General features: G+C 43.4%; 1 protein-coding gene across 8 annotated transcripts in view; it reads right to left on the bottom strand.

Annotated features, from left to right (window-relative positions):
• Window positions 1-19,753, bottom strand: part of LOC113160412 (RNA binding protein fox-1 homolog 2-like) — a 46,196-nt gene that overhangs the window by 23,390 nt on the left and 3,053 nt on the right. For 7 of the 8 annotated variants that reach the window (XR_003298692.1, XR_003298691.1, XM_026357652.1 and 4 more), the window contains exon 2: window positions 11,447-11,497. Coding sequence is in view for 6 of the 8 variants with exons in the window: in XM_026357652.1 (XP_026213437.1) it covers window positions 11,447-11,497 (51 nt within the window). In the remaining 2 variants the exon portion in view is untranslated. Of the gene's footprint in view, window positions 1-7,909; window positions 8,360-11,446; window positions 11,498-19,753 lie in introns of those variants that run through there. The other variant, XM_026357690.1, reaches the window with a different exon arrangement.

Raw genomic sequence — 19,753 nt, 5'->3', positions numbered from 1 at the left:
TAAGATCAGAACAGAAAACAGTGCAAACTTAGATCGACACAGGCATTCCTGACCTGCTGAGTAAAGAGCAGCACTGCCCTACATGGTAGCATCATATAGTCAGACGGAGAGGGGGAAGGAAAGAGAAACAATGGAAAAAAGAAAAAGGGGGCTTAAAGGGAGGGGGATTATATTTTAGGGATATGTCTGGTAGCTCAGAACAAAGTTTCCAGACAGAATTTTGACAGTGAGATTAGATTTAAACTCAGCTCGGCTTGAAATGAACCACGATCAGAGCGGAGCTGAAAATGAGCAGATCAAGTCTCAAACGGAACAATCCGATATCAAAACTACAAACATGGCAATCTGCAGCAGGCCGCGTTCAGCCGTGCTGGTCCACTCTCACCTCGCGCATGCACACACACAATCTCACCTCAGCTGTGTTACCTGAGACACCATATGTTTTTCCACACACGTAAAGGGATGAGGGGGAGGAGAGGCCTTTTCACGGCAAACCTCTCAAGCGTGTGTGCCTGTCTGCTGCTGACTTTAACCTCTCATCGCCAAAGTAAAGCACAGAATCAACAGCCAAGTGGTGATGCTACTGAAACTCATCAATCATGCAAATTAATGGCACTTTGTCTAGTGAATCTATCTGTGAAGTGCACGGCGCCTTCTCCCTCTGCACTCCGTCTCTTTTCTTTTTCCCGTGGCTGAAGAAGAAGTATGTCTCCGTTCATCCCGCTCTCCCTCGCCTGCCACGCTTGATGAAAGCCAGAGGGAGGTTTTTTCCTTTTCAAACCACAGCCACCCGCCTCTCGAGTCACTCAAAGCGTTTAGTGCACTGTGATGTCCATCAAAGCACAGGCCACAGCCCATTCCCTTATAGGGTTGTCTCTGTGCCGTCTCTCCTTCCTCACTGTGGGCCAATCGGATTACACAGTCTGTCTCTTCGATGTAAATAAAGAGCTGCAGACCCAAAGGACATATGGGTGGTCATTTGTCAAGAAAAATGACCAAACAAAGGACTTGAAACTCTTGCCCATGCAGCTTAAACGCAACCACTAATTCCTATTAATTCTTATTTAAACCACAGGCCATCACGAAGCTGTCCGTCAGTGTCAGCAGCTCTGTGGCTGTGCAGAGACGTGTGACATGCAGCCTGTCTGTTTTTTGACAGTTCTGATCATCATCACCAACAGCATCATTATCATAATCACACTGACAGCCCTTTCTCCAACACTCTGACTCACCTTGGGCACAGAAATATGGCCTCAAAATTGAAAATCTTCAGCACAATTCTTTGTGAGTCTTTATCCTTTGAACAAACTACAAAAAATCTAAAGCAGCAGAAATTGAAGCATTAAAATTAAATCAAATACTTTTCAGTAACAACTTGACTTGTCTGTTATGTAATATCCAAAAACGGCTGCCGCTATATATCTAGCTTTACTCCACATTGGGGGTGCAACAGTTCTGGAACAGAGGCGAAAACCACGACTTAAACCACCAACCCACTCCTATAGACATCCCACCTTCCACATATTAATAGCAGCTCCCTGACCCCTACAAATCTGATGCCAGAAATTGATCATTTCTGGTCGTAAGAGGACCTATCGCTTAGTTTGTGTGTGGTAACACTGAGTCTACATAGAAGCTGTAGTGTGAGCTCTCTGTCAACAGCAGCTCTGGTGAGACATTCAGGGACAATACAGAGTGTAGGTCATTTGTTTCCAATGTGCACAGAGTCCATTAGTGTTTCGTGTTTCAAACCGTTGGTGATTTAATAAAACACTGGACAAAAAGAAAAAATATATGGTATGAAATCTGTTCCAGCTTACGACAGATCTGCAAACTTGATAACTGCCCTATTACAGACACAATAAATGAATCACAACTATTTTGACTTTGCTTTTAGGCAAACTGGTTAAATAAAAGTCAAATTATATAAAAGCCGGATGAGGCGTGTACCGACTCTATGAAATTAAGAAAAGGCAAACTGTGTCCAAACTAGAGCTGCAGTTCTTGAATCCCGTTCTTCACAACAATTCTAACATGATGCACAGCATTAAACCAAGCGCTTCCTTTTCTTCTTCCTAAGCTATAGCAGGACTGCACGACACCACGTGACAAAGTGCAGACAGGAAAAGGACGCAGATGTGAAAATGTTACCAAATGAAAAAGACTTGAAACATGATCAAGATTTCCGACTTGTTCAAACTGCAAGACAGACGACTTTTGGACGAAGTAAATGTGAAAAACTTTAAATGTCCTGAAGAGATTTTGTGAACATTTCCACCCTTTAGCTGCCCTTTTTAAATTCATATCATGTTTCCCATCCTATCACTGTCTGATTTTACATCTGTCCTTGAGTATTGTAAAAAAATCTAATAATGGAAATCATAATAGAGGAATACGCTACTACTATTCCTACAAAAATCCTGATTTCAATTTGGCATGAAAAGAACTGGGATTCGTATTTTAGCTCACATCAGGGACATAACCTCTGTAGCACTGATGTCTCTACTTTACTCCAAATTACTATTATTATTATTAGGATGTCCAAGTTTTATCCAATCACTGACAGAAATTCACTCTTCAGGGATTTCACAGATATTTAATATCCAGACTGATTTACCTGCAACAAAAAGAGGAAGCTCTTCACGGTAAACCACCAGGAATCTGTCAAACTAACACTAAAGACAGACACAACCAATGGACACCAATCACTATTTTATTTCATATATATGAAAACTATTTAGTAAAATCTTTTATGTAAAGACTAAGGTTTTTATTACACCTGCAATCATAAGTCCATAAACATCCATTTATCCAACATTTCACAAAAAAAACGAAAGGCAAATAATCAGCAAGCTTTTAATTTACAGGTTTGTTATTTCCTAATCATTCCTTGAATGTTTCCTGGAAAGAACCATGTACTCTGATACTAATTATAATAACTGTCATCTTGTGTTTTAGCTGTGGGTGACATTCACACAATGTTTAATATTTTACAGTTTCAGTTCATTTAACTCAAGCGTGTGTTGAATGCAGAGAAAATGTCATTATTATTACCTTATAATGTAAGAAAATAAACACCAGGCACTGTCGACACTGACAACTCAGCAAATGTTGTTACTGGTTATAAAAATCTTGGTGTTTGGCTTAATGAACATTTTTCTTGTCATCTTTTGATTTAAGACAAGTTGTTTTTTTAAAGGAAGCCAGGGAGTGTTTTTTTGTATTACTACATCTGTTCCCTAATCACCGACTGACATTCACACTTAAAGGATTTCCCTGACCTTTAATCCAGGCTGATTTACGCAGGATGCAACAGTAGAACAAGATTTTCACACTGAACCACCAGGAATCTAACAAACCAATACTGAAGACAGCCCGGATCAATGGAAATCTGTTTTTACGTGCTGCTTGTACTGCCACACAGAACTGCTCGCTAAAGCCTTGCATTGCAGCAAGATGCGGAATCTGTGCACTGCTGTTACGAGAGGTTTAAATATAAAAACCTGCTGCACTGACTTACTGCTGCAGCACACTGAGGGTACTGTGTGTGCAGAGGCACAGAGCTACAGGGCTGCTCATCATGCAGGAGTAGGTAAACCTAGGAGATCCTGCAGTCATTTAGTGCTTTACTGCAGCACGTGTGTGCATGTGCCTTTCTGTGTGTGTGTGTGAGTTCAGGTATGAGGTAAAATACAAAGTGTTTTCACATCCCGAGCCAGTGTGTAAAGCCTCGGGCAGAAGCAGTTAGAGCAGCATTAATGTTGGACAATATCATCACGGTTATATGGGCAGTGAGAAAACAGTTAACCCTGAGGTGGAGTGAGGGGTAACACAGTGCATTAGGCCAGTGCAGGACTTTGCTCTTGGATTTAGTGTTTTATGTTTGTTAAAAGGTGACAGAGGAAGGAAGTTAGTGTCATCGGTTAGTCTCTGATGTGAGAGTGATAACAGACACAAGGATAAGTCATAATCTGGCTGCCATAAATACTACGCGTGAATTACAGCCTTGGAACTGCAATGCCTCCAACATCCAGTCAAGTTGCAGTCTACATGCATGCACGTCTGTCCAAACTCATGTTCTAACCAGTTCCTGCAATGAGTCCAAATGGACATTTGTTCCAGATGTAATGAAATTCAGGGACAGGGACAGACCCCTCGGAAACATCACGCCTACAGCTATGGATGTCGCACAAGTGTAAAAAGCCGAATACACAGAATAATCTGTCTCACTGAGCCTGTCGATGTTTTAATGAGTACGTATGTAGGTGTCAAGCTACACTCTCACAAACAGACGCAGCCCTGAGGGAAGCAGACTAGGGTGTGGATCCCTTGCAAATTCCTACAAGGTCTGCTGATGTATAGTGACGAAGAACAGTTAGGCGGCACAAATGATCAGATACCTCCCTGCAAGTCGCTTAGTGTCCTGGCTTAACACCTGTCTGCACTAAGCATACAGCTCAGAATGATGATGCAACACCTATGGACATGGGGGTAAAGGGGGGGAAATGTGCACCGAGTCCTCACACAAACTGACACACTGTCGTTGAACTGTAGAAACAAACAAACAATTGGCAACAGCATGGCATCCTACTGCAGCGAATGAGCTCCCGAGATAAGCAGGAGGTTTTAGGATCAGCACATCAGCAGAACCATTATAGAGCAACTAAGCTGATTTGTCAGTCTGAATAATATCAAGATGGAAATTCAAGAAGGGCTGGGTAAGACTAAACCATAACTGGACATTTTTAGGACACATGTGCAAAACAGAAATAAAAAAACAAGAAAAAGTCTGCACCATTTGTAGAACTGTCATCAGTCCAGGGCAGCCGATGCAGCCACAGAGTGTCAGTATCAGATGCTTTAGCTTAATAGAGCACAAACATCCAGCCTAATAATCAGTGTCAGCACAGACACAACAAAAACAGTTCACTTACTGCTTCATCTGCTCTGTGTTTGTTGACAGTCTGATGTCTCTAACGGCTAGTTAGAGTTAGCTACCTGCAGGTAGGGGCAGACTGGACAAAGCAGAGTCTGACGGCGATCAGTTGATTCCAGTGACTCCACCTCTGGTTGAGACCTCTTCAACAAACAAAAGCTGAGAGCGAGTCAGCACATCGACGCACTGGGTGGTCTACAGCTTGATGACCACCTGTACTCTGGACAGTCCTGTAAACTGGGCCAGGTGAGCAGTGTACGAGGCTTGAAACAATTGTTGATGCCCGGTCATGGGATGGGTAAAATGATATGAGTCATCATCAGCAAACCAAAACAAGTATTTAACTGGGACATACAACGTACTGGGCTTGGGATAAGGGATGTGTGTAAAATGTGCTCAACCTGTGGGTTTCTGTTTCTGTGAGTCCTTTCAGCTGCAGAACGGTATCTGTGTGGGAGAAGGCACTAAACAGGTTTAAAGAGCCTCTTCTTACAGAAACAGGTCAGTGTGTTGCTTAAAATAAAGTCAAATTTGTTCAATGTACGATTTAGTGGGAACTGAAAGTCAGCAGCATTTAGTTTGATTGTCTTTTGTAGTGGGGGCTGTGTCTTCTTTTGTTTAATGAACTAAAGACTATGACTAAGATGGTGAATATGAGTGATTCACTAAAATAGTTGTTAAAAAATAACCCTATAAAATGCCGTCTCGTTTACACAACTCATGGGAGCTCAGGAAGAGAAGCTCGTATCAGACAAGGCGGTGATCATTTTTTAGAAATTTCTATTTATTTTATTATTATTTATTTCCTTTTGTGGAATGACTATATAGAGTGTTTACACACTGAGCAGCCTATTTGTAGGGTGTAATCTACTGTATTCTTAATATTTGATGTTAAGGATCATGAGATGACATCACACTTCAAAAACCCTCCCTGTGAGAGTCCTAAATTTAATTCTTGCTAGACACTGTCTAGCAAATGTCCACTTAGCTTCAGTCAATATGACATATTTACCCATCTGTGACATCAGCACAGAAGACAGTAAAATAAGTGACAGTGGTGACATTAACTGAACCGAGCTGTCACATACAAAACGTACGCTCAGTGTTTTGTTTTCAGAACATCGAGGCAGCGCGAGTCACGTGACAGAAACGTCAACACGGCCATGAACTCGGTGAGTTCTCCAATTACCTGCAGTATTCACACATGGGCTTAATCAGACAATACATGGACTTTGTACAAGATACAAAGTCCACGCTGGCAGGTTGAAGTCTGGTTCTTATATACGGCACCTCTGGGTTATGTCTAGATAAGTTCAGGGTTCCAGTGCATATCTGAAACCGGCTTAAGTGGTGCCCCGAAGTGACACCTGCAGTTACACTAAGATTTAACAGCTCCACAAATTTCACAGAGCACAGTGTGACTGGTAGTGTGTCCCCTTTACGGTGCATTCCACGTGGAAGTAACCTCGTCACCCCTGCCCTCACACCTTTCTAGTTACTACCACCATCTTCCATTTGGCGTCACTCTCTTTGAAGAGGAATAATGGGTTTAGCTTATGACTGCTCTCGCCTGTGGGGGAAACAGAGAAGGGGGTAAGGAGAGGGGGACGGTGATGAAAAAACACATGAAGGAGACAAAAAAGGAAAGTTTGTGTTGAAAAAAGAGATTTTTCATTATGATTTAATAGGTTGGGGCCAGATAACCTTGACCAGTCTGTGTGAATTATTATTATATCCTCTTATGGGCACAGCCAGGCTGCATTAGTCTACATGTATCACATCTGACTGATCATGATTATGCGGTTCTGACAGACAAAAGGAAGATATTTTATTTGTTTTTACTGTCGTCTTGTCCACTAGATCGGTCAAATGCAGGTAGTTTGTGTCCGTGAGGCTATGTTACCAGAGAACACCAGTGTAGCTGTGTTATCATTAATAGTATCTGTGTGTCCGAGGTTGTTTTGCCATAAGAGAGTGGGAGCTGTAAAGTACTCCCAGCAACAACTGGTGTGTGAGTCCACAAGAGAGAGTGTGTGTGTGCAGAAACAACTGTGCTTTGGCACCTGTCTCCCTCAATCCGGGCACAGATGAAGTTTAAACTGCACAGACAGCTTGGATGACAACATCGAGTCACTTGACAAAAATCTCAACCGCACACACACACACACACACACACACACACACACACACACACACACACACACACACACACACACACACACACACACACACACACACAAAATCTAACATTGTGTGCAGTCAGCATGGCGAGAACATGTAATACCCACAGTACATGTAAGTCAACATTCTAAGCAGCTGCTTTCACATGTCTGCATGCACACACCTCACTGCCACCTCCCCCAATCCCTGTACCCCCTCTCAGGCCCAGAAGCACCCAAGACCAGAGAGCGGGACATGCTACAACAGAGCCAGGGAACAGCTCTCATCCTCAGGCTGTCTCTCAGCTAAAGTAGCACAGACACGCCCACCATATGCTAAGAGCAGTCTACATATCAACTGTATAAACATTATGCAGCACGCTGTAAAGGAACTAGTTCAGTGTCACTCGTCTGCGGTCCCTGTGCAAGCACACGTCTCTGTTTACTGTTTGCACTCCAGAGACATAAGCACAAAATGTTGCATGTTTACAGCGTGGTCATAAGCCATTAGGCATTAGTTCTTCCAGAAGAAATCCTGAGTGCAAAGAGTTAAAAAGTGAAAGGAGCAGAGCTGCAGGGACAAGCCCTGCTGTGAGCCTGATGCCCTGCCAACTATCTGACAAAGGCCTCACCTGGGCCAAGACAAAACCAAAACAGGCCATATCATAAACAGCACACTAATTATGTGTTTTTCTGGAGCCGAACTAAACTACTGAAACAAAATCATCAGCAACCTCTTGTTTTTCTAGTTCTGCTGTTGCAAATCTCAACACGTGCACGAAGCAGATTAGAGGAGCTCGTGAAGTGAACTTACCGGCAGCATTGCTGGGTAGTACAGCCCCATCATTGTCTGATCTAGAGGAACAACTGCTGACCAGCTCTCCACTTTGCCGTTCCTTCTCCTCTCCCCTTCCCACTGTGTCTCTGTGTCTTCTCCTGATCCTCCTCTCCTCTGCCTGTGCTCTAGGACCATGAGCTGACGATGGTTTCAGTCCACGTCTGTCTCGCACATTCAAATTCTCCCTCGTTCACTCCTTCTTCCTCCTCCTTCCCTTCGCCGGCGTCCCTTCTTTCCACTTCTCCGGCACGCAAGCCTCGTCTGCCTGTCACTCTCTGCTTCTCTTTTCTTCGTCTCCCCGGCCCTGCCGCTCTGATCCCCCCTGGGCCTTTCTGTCTCTCTCTCCTCTTGACAGCCTAAGTCTCTTCTCTCCTCCTCTCTCTTCTCTTTGCTCTGCGTCTGTCATTCACATGCTCGCGTTACACGTCCTGCTGCTCCCACTGCTTCCTCTTGTTCCCGCCCCTCTTTTAAAACTTTCCCTCCCTCTTAGCCTCAGTCCCTCCTTTCCATCAAAGTGTCCATCCTTCCATGTAGCCATCTAACCCTGGGTCTGGATGGAGCTGTTGTTTCTGTCTCCTCAAGCCCCTGAAGTATGAAAACGACCAGGAAGGAAGAAGATGCTGCCTTCTATCCACGCTCTAGCTGCCTCAGAGCACAAAACACAAATGCGACCCCCACTGCATTGCAGCTTTTTTTGATGATTTATTTATTGCGTGGCAGGCTGTCAGCTCCAAAAAGCAGTGGTAGGTAGACCATTCGGTAGACAGTTAGGTAGCTGGCTGCGTGGGAAGGCTCCCAGATCACCATCTATCTGCTGCAGCTGACTGCACAACACTGAGAAGGCACCAGCCCTGATTCCAGTATCTAAACCTCAACCTGAACATGAATCTATACCACGCTGCACTGCGCCTTTTTCTTCTGGCTCGGGCTCAGTTCCATCACTTCCCACCACTGTATTGTAAGGAAGCGCTTAATTTGCAGAGATGAGAGTGCAGTTCCTCGCACCGCATTTCATATGGGAGGGACTGAACTCTGCGGGAAAAAAAGACCTGATGCCAAGCTTTCAGACATCTGCTGAGTCTGGCTAGAACTGGGTCCAGAGGGATGGAGGGAGGGCAAGATTAGTGATTGGAGGTGGTGGTGAAAAGGGGCAAAAAGAAAGAACCAGGGCAGAAGCACAGCGGCGGTGGATGTGAGCGAGAGATAACGGGATAGAGAGATAAATGGATAAAGAGCTGGGTGAAAAAAAGAGCGAGGGATGACAGGATTAGGGATGTAAGTGAGGAGGATGAGAGGATGAATGGGGGGATGATCTGAGGATTAGGCACACACAGACTGAACACAGAGATAAACACATGCAGTCGCACACAAACACATGCACATAATGTACACACAGATGTGCTGTGATCATATTCATGCTGCTGCACCTTGGCTGACACACACACACACACACACACACATACACACACACACACACACACACATACACACACACACACACACACACTCAAACAAATGGCTAAGTCAAACAAAGGCCTGCTCCATCACACACCCCATCTACAGACAATCAACAGCTCAGCGTTAGGACCAACTAGTCTATAGTAATAATCTGGGACATTTTCAGGAGAAATGCGACTGCCTGTGTCAAAGTTATGACATTTAAATGCTGCTATGGCTAAATTATAGAAAAGCTTGTAGCTTGTGCGGTTTGTGGTCGGAATGGCCGTGCACACACTCACACCCATTTCAGCACTCACAATGTGCATTGACAGGAGCCCAAAGGAGTCCGTCACTGTCCAACCCGCTCTTATAGACACACGCAGTTCAAACGTAACATACATCACATAAAACAGGAACGTTGACCAAGACAAGTGTACTGCAGCAACCAACAAGCCAATCCAGCTAAGCTAGGCTTGGCTAGCTCTTTTTGCATGATAACCAGCAGCTAGTGTGCTGGAGACTCCAAGTGTGTGGTGCTCAAGGGCAGAATGCATTAGCGGGGGCGACTTTTAAATCATTTAAAAAACAAATGCGGCAGTGTGCGTTGGCTCTGTATTTAACAGATGACAAGGGGAGTTCAGACATCCTGCAGATCACAAGTGCTCTATGCCCAGCTGTTTGTCTTACACGCAGATGAACCCAGGAGGGGAAGGCCAGCACTGCAATATAACTCTGCTCCAACTGAGCGCTGTTGTGTGATTTTGTGCCCTGCAGACAAATCATCTTAAATAACTTGCTTCCATTTCTGTTTCACCTCTGCTCCACTTCTCCGCCTCATCCTCTCTCCAAATCTTTCTTTTTTTATTGTCAGGTCAACACACAAATTCAAACAGCTGATTCGTGGGCACAAGGGAAAGGAAACTGAAATCTACATGAAACCGACTTTAAAAATGTGAGAGCCACATTCTTACAGAGACAGCGTGAGAGTGTTTCCCTCTCCGCTAACAGAGAGCTGTATTCCCAAGAAAGGAGATACCGAGGGTAGAGCGGGAGTGCGGAGTCGAGAAGGGTGGAGGAGGGGGGAAATAAAAAGGAGGACGCATGAGAGGGGATGAGGACTGTGAGAATCTCCCCTGTTGTCATATGTGGAGGGAGGCTGGGGGCGAGCAGGCTCACAGACCAACACTCCCCTCCTGTGGCACTGCCAGAGAGCTGCACATCCCAAACAGGCTGCAGACAAAGGTGCACATGCGCACCCCCAGATTTAGAGGCCTTGCTCATAAACCCACTCAAATGGGGTTTGAACGTGCACACGCAGACACACATCCACACACACGAGCACTGAGCTGCTCAATGTGCTCTGCTGCTTGGAGGTAGATAAGAAAATATTCGGCTACCCTGCCGCTGCGCTGCACACATAAGGCACTCATTACTGAGAGCAATATGCATGGGGAGTCACTTAGAAAGACACGGAGAGACTGAGAAAGCCATAAAAAGAGAGAGCGTGTGAGAGGATAGAAATGTATTGTGAAACAGCACTGCATGTGCAGCACCCAGAGCTTAGCTCAGAAAAAAGGTGGCAGCATAATTTCTCTCTGCTTTCTGAGGGTCGAGCCTTTGAAAGAGAAGCTCAGTCACTACCAGTTCCTCTTTCATCAATTCTTCTAACAGCCATCATTTAGAAGCTGCCGCAGGCTGCAGCAGCAAAACTTCACAGCTGTCTCGATAATGATGTCGAGGTACAACAGAATCAATCCCGCATTAGGACAAATGAACCATAGGTTCACCTGACGAAAACGAATTAAGAATATAAATTATGCTCCATCTAAAAATGGAAAGGATCCAGAGTGCGGCTGTGCTTTAAGAACTGTTTCATCACAGTTCAGGTATCTTTTTTTGAACAAGCTGCATTTGATCTGAACTGGATTCAACAGTTTCTCCTCCAGCTTGTATTGACATTCAACGCAGCTGGTGGAAATCTGCTTGACTCGAGATAAGATTCAAGGATTGTGTATTCCATTGTTTTTTTTATTTACTGTTATGGAGGATTGTGAGCGGTCACTAATCTCTTACCTGACTGTGAGGTGGGTATCCATGGAAACCAGGGTTTAGCGGCTCATTGTTCTGCAAGAGACAACAGGGGAGAGAGCGCTGTGAGTGGATGGGCTTTTGAAAACGAGTGGATGCGACACAATGGTGCAAAACTTTTACACTGTGGGTAGAATAAGCTTTCACAAAAATCTCCACATCATTTGTTTCCAAACTGTCTCATGATCTTGTCACAACCTGTCTTTATAATCTAAAAGCTCAGCTCAGTACAAGTGAAAGGAGCTTTTAACATCCAAACATCAGCAGGGTGCCCTTGTTTTACTCAGTGACAGAACAAAGTTCAAGCGAGGACAGAAGACAGTAGCGGTTTGCATTCTGTGTTAGCGCTCATATCCAGCTAACCAATAAGAATCCACTAGCAGAGGGTGACCCCCCCATTTTTCATCGACCCTGTCCTAGAAACCAGTGTTGTGGTTAATTGCTCTGTAATTACTTTTAATTAGATTAGTTCTGTCTTTCCCCCCCTCTCTTTTCTCTCTGACTCCTCTCTCCTGCGTGTCATTTGGCCCCAGCAAGAGCAGCCATTGTTTGGCGCAGAGCTAGGTGAGGAGGAGGAGGAGGAGGAGGAGGAGGTAAAAGAAAAAGAAGAAAGACAAAGAGGACGTGGGGAGAGCAGGAGGACAGACTGGCACGAAGGGGAAAGTTACCAAAAACAATCACATTCTGACAGATCAGACAGTCTAACCTTAGTGAGACTCATGGAAAGAATAAAGGGCAGCGAGAAGGGTGAGAAGGTCTGAGGGGCTAAAAGACAGAAAGAAGCATGAGTTGGTCTCTAGGACTGCTGATGTTTTCCTCACAGTTAATCTGCAGGACTGATGCATGTGCTGCTGCCCCTCGGCCTGAATGAGCTCCTCCAGTGCAATGTCGCAGCGATGAGGAGGGCAGATTTGGTCCCTCAAGAGTTTCAACACAGTTAACCTCCGGGCCTCCTGATAGTATTCAAACAGCCAATCTAGGGCAAGAGCCTGAGACGTAGGGGTCATGGTGACAGCATACTGACATGATGTTAGTGAAAGGGATGGACGATACAGACTTAGAACTATATGCTGGTATTTTATTGGGTTTTTGTGTTGACAATAATAATAACAATATGAAAACAATACTATCAAAAACTGAGCAGCAGCGTGGAGTCTAGAGAGCTGTGCAAACATAAAAGGTGACGCAAGAACTACACTGTGTGGGTTTCTTCCAGGTACTCGGGTTTCCTCCCACAATCCAAAGACGTTAGTTTGCTTATTTGGTGAATTTAAATGCCTGTAGGTGTGAATGTGAGTGAGAAAGGTTGTCATTGTGATAGACTGGAGATCTGTCCACTCAACCTCTTACCTAATTTTAGCCCCCTTTAAAGAGTAAAGCTGGGAATGTGTTTCTCTGATAATACATGAAAATTAACATTAACAACATGCTGTGTCGAACTGTGTTGATCCATCAGTAATAAAGGAAAGTTTGAATCAAGATAATAGGACTGCTGTTGGGTTAGGGTCATTTAGTTTAAGTTTGAATATTATTTCAAGCATTAAATAAACATATTCAGACCTAAATCTGAAATCTGCTCAGATATTTCACAGTATAAAGAAGCACAACTGCTCCTCATCAGTTTAGACTGGCACCATACTTAAATGTGATGTTAAAACCATCTGAATTAAATAACTTTGCCTACTGTTGTCGGCCTAACATCTGCCATGTTCTTCTTGCACAGCTTCTGGCTTTCCTCACATTCCAGCTGCTGCTTTGCCTAAGATGGTTGAATAATTTTAATTTGCATTTACGAGACAACTTGAAAATCACTGATGTTTGATTCTCATCTTATTTGTTGCAGAACTATTTTCAAACAACAGACGAAGCTCCTGTTTTGGCATTAACCCTTCATCAAACTTCCAGTGTGTGAGCTCAGCCTCCGCCATGCTGAGCTCAGTATCTTAAAATGTGGGGGACTTATACCAGTATATCATGGAGGAAGATGTCAGGCACAGCCCCACTAAACACACACACAAGAATGACTATTACAGCTGATCCCAAAGATCCACTCAAATAAAAGACTTAGACTGAGACTAGGACTTGATGATAGAAGGTTAAAGCTAAAAACAGATGTGCTGGTAATGTATGGATGAATAAAGAAGGGAACAGGGTGTCTAGACAGAGGGGCTAGAAGAAAGCCAAAGGAAAATGAAGAGTATGAAGTAGGAAAAAAACAACGACCAGATGTAAAGAATAGGTGAAAAGGAGAAAGAAACGTTTTTCTTTTGATGCTCACGCAGTAAACTCGGACTGTGCGAGTGTTTGTGTGCAGACTCGGGGCCCGTCCTCCTTTTCCCGTGTCTGAAACAACCCTTTCTTTGTCTCCGCTCTCCACTTCCTGTTTCATCTGGAACCAATTTCCCCCTCGTGCCTCGTCCCCTGGGGGAACACTCTCCTTGGTGCGCTTAACATACTGACTGTGTAGAAGCGGCTGGTGCTATGCTAAGGTCGCTGTTCAGAGCAGAATCCCAAGTCTGAAAGGCCTTGGGCAATGTCGACGAGAATGAGAGGACTTTTCCCACATTAAATAAAAAGAGATGCATGTCGGGAGTTACCATGCACTGCATGTCAAAGACGACTGAACTCATACGCCAGCTTGTATTTGTTTAGTCATTTTTATGTTAAAAATGTACAATTACACATTAAAACCGTGTTTTAATCACATCTACAGTCAGAGAAAGGGTGTAGGCACTTTACTAGGAGGGAAACTGGAATGTGAGTGAAATCTAAACCAAAATTATCCCCAACCATCAAATTATAGAGTCAATGTTGGTTCTACAGTCCTACAGTGGACGGAGTGGAAAGAAAGAGGAGGTGGAGTTTGAAACCAGGAGGGGGGAGAGAGGGTAGATTTAGCAACATCTGGAATCAATCTGTCTGCATGAGAAGCAGGAGGGGGCAGGATGGATGGACGGGGGAACGACGGAGAAGAAAGAAAGAAAAGAACAGAAAGAACAGAGACGAAAATGAGGCCACAGACACACAGGAGGAGAAGGAATGCAGGGAATAAGACGACCACAGCCAAGAAGGGGAGAGAAATATAAAGCAGTACAACATTTGTGAAGCGGAGACAATGAGTCATAAGTGAAGAATGCCATGTGATTTATATTTTCTTATGGGGTGGGGGAAGGGATTGGGGGTCTGAACTTGATACCTAGATAATCATTTACTCACACTAAAGCACACACACATTCTCTTCCACATATGACTTTGCTTATTTAACTATACTCCATGTCTTGAGAAGTCTACAAAAAGCACTCACACTGACGCCTGCCATACTTTTTCTTTTAATAAATAAAAGGAAAAACGCAGTATGCAGCACTAAGCCTGTCCAGGCTGAAAGCTGTGCTTTCGTGCCGCACTTTTGCAAGTTTCCATTAAGTTAATGCCATATAGTTTGTGAGCGAGGAGGAGCTTTTGAAGGCGCCGACTGGCTGACTGCGGAGGCTTCAGACTGCACAGGCAGGGATCAGCAAAAGCACTGAAAACCAGTCGCACACATATAAACACACTCCACTTCTCTCAAACTCCACGGAGGGCAAAACTAAAGGGCGTCTCTCCTGTTTATTTTCTCCCTCTCTTGCTATTTTAGGAGAAGGAAAGAAGTTAGAGAAGGAAAGAAGCTGGTGAGTCGCTGGAGCAAATGGGTAGATGCAGGGGGAAGGAAAAAAGTAGCTGCAGTGGTGAAGGAAGGCGAAATGACATGAGGTCAACAGATGGTGAGACGGGAGGGGCACAGAGGGAGGAAGGGAGCGGGGTAATTAACAGGGCTGCTGCAGGCATCCAATGGTCCCAAACAGAACAGCCTGAGGAGGTGGACTGTACCAGTGTTGAGCTTTCTGGGCTCAATCATATCACCAAATCTAAGAAAATCCTACCCGCTACCACCAATGCATCATTACACAACACCACACATTACTGTGGTGTTCTTGGGTTTTGAGAATCAACATGGGTACATTATTTTTTAACAGTCTCGCTACTTATGAAAAACTAGAAGCCCAGATTGATTTGAAACTCTACTGTAGAACCAGATCTAAAACATGAAAACCACAAGTAATCCGACTATTCAGGGCTATTATCAATATATCAGCAACCTCAAATCTTAATGAAGTCAACGAATCACAAGTGAACAAAACTAGAAACAAATGGGGCATAATGATGGGATCTGACAGGATCAAACTGTGCCACCATTCACAGCAGAAACTGGAGGAGAAGGAATAAACAAAGCCGGACCGGAGGTCAGGAAATGATGGATGTGATTTGTCATAGTGATACGCTACAAAAGGTATATCACAGTCAAACACAGAGATGAAAATGACAAAGACAGGTAGCAGAGGTAGCAGATAGGCAAGGACATAAAGACAGACAGTGTGGAAGTGGTCTACTGACTGAAAATCAGCACTGAGCTGAGCAGGAAAAAACAAAGACAAGACAAACTGAAGGTGTAGCTGTTATCAAAGCAGCTTCTCAGACCACACGGTGGGACAGTCATGAGTGTTTGCTGCAACTGTAGTTTAGTAGAGTAGAAGTCTTAGACGTAGGGTTGGACTTACAATCATCTCCTGACTTCATTTCTATTCACCAAGTCCTGAATCAATTTGTCTTTACTGGATTCTTGAGGATTCTGTTACATCAGATAAATACCAATGTTGCGTGAAGCAGTGTCTCCCAGGAATTTGGATTTCTTCACCAACAAATGAGCAGCACAGTTGTTTCCTTGAATATAAAACTGCACATTTTAGACCGAACTATAAAAGAAGATTCCTGACTATAAACTGTGAACCAAGGGTCTGTTTTCTTCTGCAAATGCAAAACAGCCGAAACATGACGCAGCTTCTATTGTTTTGTCTTCATGCACTTAATAAAAACCACAAAAAGACTCAGATGGGAATCATTATTCTGCAAAATGTAAAAAATAAATACTAATGTCAGTAGTAGCTTCACTTTAACGATAAGTTTGAGCACAGACACAATGAAAACTAATTCATCTCCACAGTTTGTGCTAATAAGACATCAGCCTGATATCTGCAGGCAGCTGTTAGCTAGAAAACAAAGAAGAATCCTCACACCGTTCACTCGACTTCCATCACTTCACATCTCATAACCAGGGGTAAAATCGCTTCAACAAACACAAACACAGCTCAGATCAGTCCAGTTGTATCGTGTATTAATACTGTATGAACCTAGAACCATATGCTGTGTAACTTAAGTCAAATATTTCCCTTGTTCTGATTTTCTGTCTCACCGATTCACCAGAAATAAGACAGCCACAGCCGGCTAACCAAACTGAGTCACGGCAGCGCTGTAAACTGTGATGGGTTCACACAGACTGTAACTACTCCTCACAGTCAGGGTTTACAGGACTGACGTGACTCAAGGTGATTCACTATCCACTAACCTTTTTGTGCATGTTGTAATATCACTACAAGCTGACATTTATTTACTGATGACTGTCTCCTCTCCTCCGACCACCTGGATGGTTAATAACAACAAATGAGCTGGAGGTCAAAGTTATGCTGATCTACTCGAGTTTGTGTTGGCAATGAAACGTGTATTGTGATATGTCATGATACAATATATCGTGATACTGCGATTTTCTAATTGTAGTAAAACTAGTAGGACTCAGCTGAGTCCAGCATTTCTTTTCTTCCTATTAAATTAAATATCTTCCTAAAACAAACCTTAGGGGAACTTGTTCAGATAATTGGTTGAATTAAAAATTCATCAAGACCAGTCACTGACATGAGCTGCCTGGTAAGTGTTTTCAAAAACGCTTTTTTCTCTCTTGGTGTTTTACTCTCAGCCTCATTTAGACTTGACTCTGACTTGTAGTTTAAGGATCAAATCCTGAATCAACCTCTAAGCTGTATAAAATACAGAACCATCTTGTCATCCATGCATTCAGTTCATTGTAGGAGCTGCATCTTCTGTTTCTGCTCTTATCACAGCCCTGACCTTTAGAAAACACTTTTAGAAATCTAATTTGCATGACTAAATATCATGACCAGTTTACAAAAGCCAAATTTCACATTACATAACATTACAAGTGCTAACTGTGAACTGCAGAGGTCCACTGATAAACCACCAAGGCCTCAAATTAATTAGCTGGTCTCAGATACCTCTATACCTTTGATGACATGACAAGTATTTGTACTGTGTGTAAAAATATGTGTAATGTGAAACTGCTTACTGAGAATTTAGAGCTTTTACTTTATGTTTAAAAGTGAGATGCTGTGTGTATGTTTCTGCCCTGTAACCTCCATCAATATGCTGCACAGGCTGCTTCATTGTTTTCTGTCAGCCTTAATTATTTCACTCTGTAGAGCAGCATGCGCAAGCTTTACGTCACAGGGTCTAATAAATGAAAGTGGAACACGTGTTTATTTCAGGTTTTCATTTCATGCTTCAACAGATTATGAGTAGTACATTTATTTAATGATGTCTGGGATGAGCACTAGGCATCACTCGATCCACTTATTAAAGTATTTGCACTCGGTATGAAGGTGTGCTAATGGCCGATGTTTGCGAGGTCCGGTACCAGGTAGGTAGCTCACAGCTGAATGTCCCTTACATTTATGACAGTGAGGCAGCTGAGACTGTGGTCTGCATCACAGATGACCCCATGTAAGAGAAACACGATGCGTTGGGGGTGGAGATGGAAGCACATGTGACAGTTTGGGGGCAGCCTTGGGTAGGAGGCATGGAGGGTGGGGGAGCTGGTGACCATAAAGGAAACGTTAACATGAGAGTGTCACGTTAAGGAGCAACGACTGGTGTAAAGAGCCGGAGAACAACAGAGTCATTTTCTTCTTTTAGGAATGGTCTGTGTTCCTTCAGTGTGATTTTTATTTTTGCTCACTTGTGCCCATACAGCGTGCCGAAATGAACTGAACACAAACTGAAAGCAAGAGCGAGTGAGTGAGTGAGAACAACAGCGTTGAGCAACTTCATGTGGGGAATTTTTAGCTTATCGGTTCAAAAGTCAAGGGTGACTCCACGGCTGTGCAGCTCAAAGTTTACCAGCAATCATTAAACTGATTGCTGGAGAGAGCGTGAGACCGGGTGGGACTGTGCACGGCGGACGCACAACCTGAGCCTCCTCTGTCTCTGCCACGCTCTTCCTCATCTGAGGATGTTTCTTCTTATATGTGAATAATTCAGGCTGCTGAATTCTGAAGGACACTAATCAGTCTACAGTTACACAAAAGCTCCCAGGGTTTATGCACGTTACTAAAGAAGCTCTAAAAACCACCGAGCAGGTGGGCAAATATTAGTAAAGGCAGCAAAACTGTTTATACTGATAATTTAATGTCAATGATTAGGGGCAGAAATCAATTCTTTGAATAATTAATTAATCTACTGAATATTTTATAACTATTTAACTCTGTAAGATGTGAAATAGACAGCAAACTGATGTCTCAAAATAGATATGAATAGATAATTTGATCAATTCATTTAAATTCTATCCTACAATGCACCGTTTCAGTTCAGCTCTCATTAAATTCCACTTGCACTTAGACTTTATAGTTGCTTGTGAACTTGCTAATCTCAATAGGATTTAGATGGTTAAATACAGGTTAAATAAAATAAATAAAAATAATGCTGAATGAGTTAAATATAATTTCTATCATTCAACTAATCAAACTATCAATAATTAATCACTGATTCTGCTCTGAATATTATTGTGTACACAGCAAAACATTTTTTCAATATAAGGTTAATTTAGTGTGACTAACTTACCGTTGTATGCATCAGGAGCAGACTCTTAATATGATTAAATTCTCACTGGGCAGAGAGAAAACTTTACATGAGTGCACTTATTTTTCAGAAACAAGCTACACTCAATGTAATTAACGCCGTTTGTGGCGAAACTAAATCTGTTCACTACCAGTAGGAACCTATGTCAGTGATCTGTCCACTCATATCAGGGATCAGTTAAAGTTAAAGCGATCAGTCTGGTTAATGCCCTCTACTAAATGAGCTTTGATCTCGTTAGCGCGACACAAAGCCTCTTTCCTGCCAACGATAGGACAAATCGGCTCTCTGAAACAGAGAGGGAGACGGACAGAGAGCGAGTTACAAACACTACTCCCACTGCAGCCAAGTGGACCACAGCATTGCCTCAAGGGGACACATCAATACTCACAACAGAGAATTAAAAAAAGAAAGAAAAGAGACACGAGGGAGGTGAGGACAGAAACGAACACGGGAGGAAAACAGGAGACAAGACAAATGTGGAGCTCAGGGGAC

The sequence above is a fragment of the Anabas testudineus genome, chromosome 8, assembly GCF_900324465.2.
Source record: "Anabas testudineus chromosome 8, fAnaTes1.2, whole genome shotgun sequence".
NCBI lineage: Eukaryota > Metazoa > Chordata > Actinopteri > Anabantiformes > Anabantidae > Anabas > Anabas testudineus.
The sequence above is the reverse complement of the archived record's forward strand: the minus strand, read 5'-3'. Positions and strand labels throughout refer to the sequence as shown.